Raw genomic sequence first — 6,000 nt, 5'->3', positions numbered from 1 at the left:
GTTTTTGTGAATTTCCTTTTGGGGATCAATAAAGGTATATCTATCGATCTATCTATCTATCTAGCTATTATCCTGGCGAAAGTGGATGCTGCCATTAGGAAATACTGTTTCCATGAAGGCCTTGATGTGGTCTGAACCAGGTTTAATTCTGTGTTACTGTACATGTCAAAGTAACATTAACATAAATTGCAAGACCCAAGGTTTCCCAGCAGAACATTGTCCACAGCTTCAAACTGCCTTCTCCAACTTTTCATCTTCACATAATGCATCTGGTTCCATGTGCTATCCAGGTAAGAGACACACACAGACCCTGCCACGATGTAAAAAAACCTGATCCATCAGACTATGCTGCCGTCTTCCATTGTTCTGTGGTACAGTTGTTCAGGTCTTCATTGCAGGAGCTTTTGGGCAGGGGTAAGCATGGACACCCTGACTGGTCTGCAGTTACTCATTTTCATACAAATCAATCTGTGATGCTCTTTGTGTTCTGACACTTAACAAAATTGGACTTCTTTGGACCCCTCGTACCCCTGGTAGATCCTGATCCCTGCAGATCAGGATCATCCCACAGAGCTGAAGTGTTGGAGATGCTCAGTTTGGTTCATTAGTTAAGCATTTTACCAGCTTAGGCACATCAGCGTGTATGCTGAAAAATTGTTGTGTGTTGCATGAATTATATGTGAATATTGCAGTAATCACAATATTGGTAGATTGTTGTACTTTTGGTGTGGACCCCAGGAAAAGTGGAATACAAAATAACAGTAAACAATAACTTTTAGGGATAAATGTTCACTCAACTAATAAATCCAAATTACTGATAGATTCCATGGTACCCATAATATCAGTGTTATTCACTCCCTCTGCCAGGGTTCATAATGCTATGACTGATCAGCTGCTGACATTTGAAGAACTAGAGGTTTTGAAATAAATCCTGAGTTGCGTTTTTAGATGGGATGAAAGGTGAACAGTGATTTACTGTATGCAGCTTTATAATGTGCAAATAACATTAAGTTACCTGGCTATAATGAGTCACTAAAGTCATACAACAACCACATAGACTGAGAGATTCAAACATTATTGTGCATCCAGCATCAGATTTACTGTGAGACAGTGCTCTGGTCTGAGAGTCATCTCTGACCAGGTCTCAGTCATCCTCTCGAATGTAAAACACTGTGAACACACACACACTGTGAAGCATGAACTAAACATATCGACTTTACTTTTCTTCTTATTTGAGGTACCAGCTAATTTGAGGACTAAAGCTGTGAGCACTTTGCTGCTTCACTTCAATTTATTTTTAGTTGCAAAATTTGCTGACAGGAAAGAATTGTACCACAAACCATCAACAGGCCAGACTACAGTCTGACTTAGAAAAAAGCCCCAAACAAATTATTGTTTACAAAGTGTGTAAATACAATCTCTGAGTACGTACATTTTCTAAATCTGAAATGCTTTATTAAAATCCAATGACAGTATACTATATTTTTATGTAGCACAAGATACTGAAAATCAAAGATAAAAAAGTTTTTGAACATGAAAAGAAAACTCAATACTTCACATAGGAGTTGACAGGCAAGTGAGAAAATAAGTCAATTTTTAAAATGAAAGAAAGAAGATATGCATAAAATATAAAAATAAAATCCTCCAGTCACATGTGAAATGTGAAATGCATTTGAAAATGATGGATACCACATCACTGCTTGTGTCAGACCAAAATGAGTGTGCTCCTCACTCAGCTACCAGACACTGGGGATGCTCTATGTGAACATACTGTCTGAGGATCATTACTGTATGAAAATAGATTGCCTGGAAAGTGTCCTTAATAGATCAGGTGGCTGTGTGCTGACAATTGGACACGTATCGCTGCTGTTGAAGAAGCACAGTGGAGTGTGTGCATGTGTGTGCACCTTCAGCTGGATGCTTTAATAATGTGCTGTTTGATGAAGATGTCTATCCATCTGTTCAGCCCTGCCCATAAAAAGTACAAACTCTACCCTTGAATCCAAAGATATGACCATTTAAATATTGTTTTCTAAAATACACCTCTGGTTGCTAAACTATCTGGAGTGGAAACTAACTGCTGGCTTTCTACAAACTTTGGGAGGCTAGTATAAAGTTACACGTGCTATAGGCTGCCCCATGATGCCACAGGGCAGTGTTGCGTTCATATCCTCTTGTGGTTTTTAGTTTGGAATCTCCTGCTCTGCCTTTTCCTCTTTTACGGAGTCATCTTCCTCCAGCTGCTCCTCCTCTTCCTCCTGTGAACACAGAACACAGCACACTGTAATATGGTGCGTGGACGCATGAAACAAATCGGTCATACTCATGCTGAGCTGAGCTGAGCATGGCCAGTATCACTAAAGAAAGGCATGGTGATGCACCTTACAGCATGATGGTTCTGGGTTTGAACCCCAGCCCAAAGCATTTCCTCTAAGAGTCTAAAGACATTAACATTAGGGTGATTGATGACTTTTCTGTGGATGTGCATGTGAACAAGATGCTTTTTGTCTCTATGAAGGATGTGCTCAACCCTCAGCCAGAATCAGCTTGGATTGGCTGCAGTCCCCCTGCAACCCTGCGCAGATGAGGTGTATGGATAATGGTTGGAGGCAACAATAGTCCTGCCCAGAGTCAGGTTGGTATGTTTATTATATATATACCACTTTGTTTCCAGATTCAGCCATATGATCTGTGTCTGTGTCACTGCCTGCAAGTGTTTTTTACGGCTGCATGACAATGACGCTGCATTATTAAACTTAATATATCTAAATATGTTGTGTCACAGGTACAACATAGCAACAGCTGATAGCTTGCTATTGGTCAAAGAGAACCACTAGAAATGAGAGCTTCTCGAAGATTGGCACAACAACCTATCCCATCATCAGTCTCCCATAGTATGACAAATGTCATGCAGGGACCTGTAGCAGTTGGTAAGACTGGAAATTGAATTGAAGAATCACCGATCAGCTTTTCAGAAAATCCACAGAATGAAAAATCACAAGGTTACACTTTCGCACAAGCTAGCAGGTGTTAACAGGACTCAATTGTAAATACACACACACACACAGTTTGTAATTCAAGAGGCAGATAAAGTCTTAATCAGAGGGGATAAACCCAGCTACTCCAATCCACCTGGTGACGTGTCTTTGGAGGAAGGCAGTAAAGATGTTCCATCCTAGTAAGGGTGTGGCATATATGTGAGTGATTGAATCTGAAATGCTGTGAGCATGATAAATCACTTTATAAGGTCAAGGTGACAAGAAAACCATTTGTGCTGTCACATACTTTGTGTATTCTTTTACATGTAAAATGCTTTACTAGATGCTGTACTATTGTACATAGTAAATGAAATAACTAAAAGGTCCTGTATTTTCCTGTTAAGTACATTTTTTTAGTTTTCTCTGACCTGCTATTTTTGGTGTAAAAGTGCTTTAGACATCTATTCTAATTCAGTCACATAAAATTCAGGGTTTCAATTTTTAATCCATGTGTTCAAGATGAAATTGGAAAGTGTGCAGTATTGACCCCATAGGACATTGTTTAATTATTAATTTTTACTTTTTTACAAATGACAGCTTTGAAATGTTGAGTTTTAAAAACTGAAATACACAAAGTAACACATCCAGAATATGAATCACAAAGACCCAACTCAGGTACAGGCTGGGTTAGTAAAGGAGAAAGTGAAAGGGACAGTAATGAAAGCAACTCCAGAGGGTGTGTTTACCAAGTTGGGATCTGCAACCTACAATGCCCTCCTGAATCCACATTTCTCCAGTGGGCTGCAAGGGGTTAGCTTCAAATTCTCCGACGGTCAAGCCTGATTTCATTTCCATATCCAGACATATACTATAGTCAATACGGTCACCGCACCATGTTTTTTGACCAACAACGTCTAATCAGTTCATCCTTCGATGCTCAAAATATTTGTGCCAAATTAAAAGTAATGCATGTGGACAACCCAAAAGCATAATGCGTCTGGTCCTGACACTGGTGTGGAAGCAGTTTTGGGCCCTGGTGAGTAGGAATCCCTCAATTCACTGAATGTGAGTTTGAAATGAAATTCCAAAGAAATGTGTGAAAATTATATTGTCATTATATTGTCACAGACACAGATTTCATTGGTCAAATGCTTTTTCTGTCTTGTCTTGTATCTTAACAATGAAATTTCTCAGGATACAACTCAATGTTTATCTAATATTGATCTGTAATATTTTACATACATTTTTACCTATTTGGCAGATGCTTTCAAGAAAAAGTTCACTGAAAGACCATATTAAGTCCTAGTTTGACAGTCTTAGCCATGGAAATCATTTTGAGGAAAACACAATAGGAATTTAGTCATTAACCTGAAAGGGACATTTTTCATACTAAAATTCCAAGTTCACTGTGTTTGCCATTTTTGTATCGAGTCAGTTGAGTCAGTGCATTTGCTGGATTTTTTTATTGAATTGTTTTGTGGATTTTGCCTTTATTTATAGAATTAAATAAAACCAAATGAAGAGAGCAGCCAGCAAGGCTCCCTGCAGAAAGTTAAACCAGGCACTCAGAGCATCAAGGAATATGTCAACAATTCAGCTATCAGGTTGCTCTTATTCAATGAATTCTCTTTTGAATAATTCAGAGTGGAGGAAGCGCAGGGACATTTGCAGCAGCTAAGGGATATGTGGAAAGAGTCAATTAAGGCAAGGAGAAATGCATAAGACAAACCATATATCATCCCTTTAAGAACAGGAAGCTTGTTGGAACAGTCTTGATATGCAGTCTCCCCTGGAGAAAAATGTGTTACTTTTTTCCTGAACTCTGGGTACTCACTGGTGATGGTCCATAGAGCTGATATAAATCTTGCTGTAGGGTGACACCTCATGAACTCTGCCATCGTATACACTCATGCCATCCACCAAATCTCCCTGACAGGCCTGCCAATTTTCCAATTACCTGTGGCACCATCCGTTATCAGAGGGCCAGTCAGCTCTTAAATGGGAAACAAGAGGGGAGGAGGGGCCAGCGCATGCTAACTATCTCATAAAGCCAGAGATGTGCCTCCCAAGCCTTGTCAACTAATTTAGTGCATGTCCCTCGGGAGAGGGAGGACAACAGGACTCTTGGCCTGTCAGGGCCTTCTCTGGTTTTCTCATATGCTCTTATCATACACATTCCACCCTCTCGGCAATGTGTCAGTAGCACCTCTGCCTGAGGGAAAGAACAGCTCTAAGTTCTCCACAGTTCAGCTGGTGCTGGTATTATTCAGCTATCTATCCACCTTTCTCAATCTGGGTCAACAGCAGAGACAAAGTCCAATCTTCATCTGAAATGAAATACTGTCCATGAAGTAAACCTACATCTGGAGATTGCCTCCTGTTAAATCAAATCAAATCAAATCATATTTATTTGTATAGCGCCAAATCATAACAAAGTTACATCAAGGCACTTTACATATAGAGCAGGTCTAGACCAAACTCTTTATAAAAAGCGAGCCCTCTCCTCATTTATCTCTTCTTATAAAGTGAAGTGAATACAGATATTGCCTGTACAGCATGCAATTTGAAGTGTCAGACAGGTGGAAAGGACATGCTGTTAATCATATCTGAAATGCACATACTCCCTGCACAGTACTGTATCTGAAGAGTTATTGGAGATAGTGGTCCATTTACTGTGAGTGAACATATTTCAGGAAAATTAATTCTTGAGACTGGTTCCTTTTTGTCATCATTATTTAACTTTACTGAAATCTACTGTGCTGTAATTTAAAGATTTTTGAGAAGCAGTGAATAATTATAACAGAATCCAGTCATTTCTTTATCAGCTGGTGGTAATAGAATCATGTGAAACAAAAACCACTGTGATTGTAATGAGAAACAATTTTCATGAGAATGAGCATTTTTGGATTTACATACACAAATAATGTATTATATTTAAGAATATAATAATTAGGCCAGGTCACTGTAGCATAACAATGCTTCAGCAGTTTAACTATATTCCTGCAATACACTCCAAAATTAA

At 39.1% G+C, this 6,000-nt stretch overlaps 1 protein-coding gene across 2 annotated transcripts in view; it reads right to left on the bottom strand.

Moving 5' to 3' along the window:
• Positions 1–1,310: 1,310 nt before the first annotated feature.
• phf14 (PHD finger protein 14) overlaps positions 1,311–6,000 on the bottom strand; it is a 102,371-nt gene continuing 97,681 nt past the window's right edge. For both annotated transcript variants that reach the window (XM_029513557.1, XM_029513558.1), the window contains exon 18: positions 1,311–2,258. In XM_029513557.1, coding sequence (XP_029369417.1) covers positions 2,184–2,258 — 75 coding nt within the window. In that variant the 3' untranslated portion in view covers positions 1,311–2,183. The remainder of the gene's footprint in view (positions 2,259–6,000) is intronic.

Source organism: Echeneis naucrates, chromosome 11 (genome assembly GCF_900963305.1).
Source record: "Echeneis naucrates chromosome 11, fEcheNa1.1, whole genome shotgun sequence".
NCBI classification, from domain to species: domain Eukaryota; kingdom Metazoa; phylum Chordata; class Actinopteri; order Carangiformes; family Echeneidae; genus Echeneis; species Echeneis naucrates.
The sequence above is the reverse complement of the archived record's forward strand: the minus strand, read 5'-3'. Positions and strand labels throughout refer to the sequence as shown.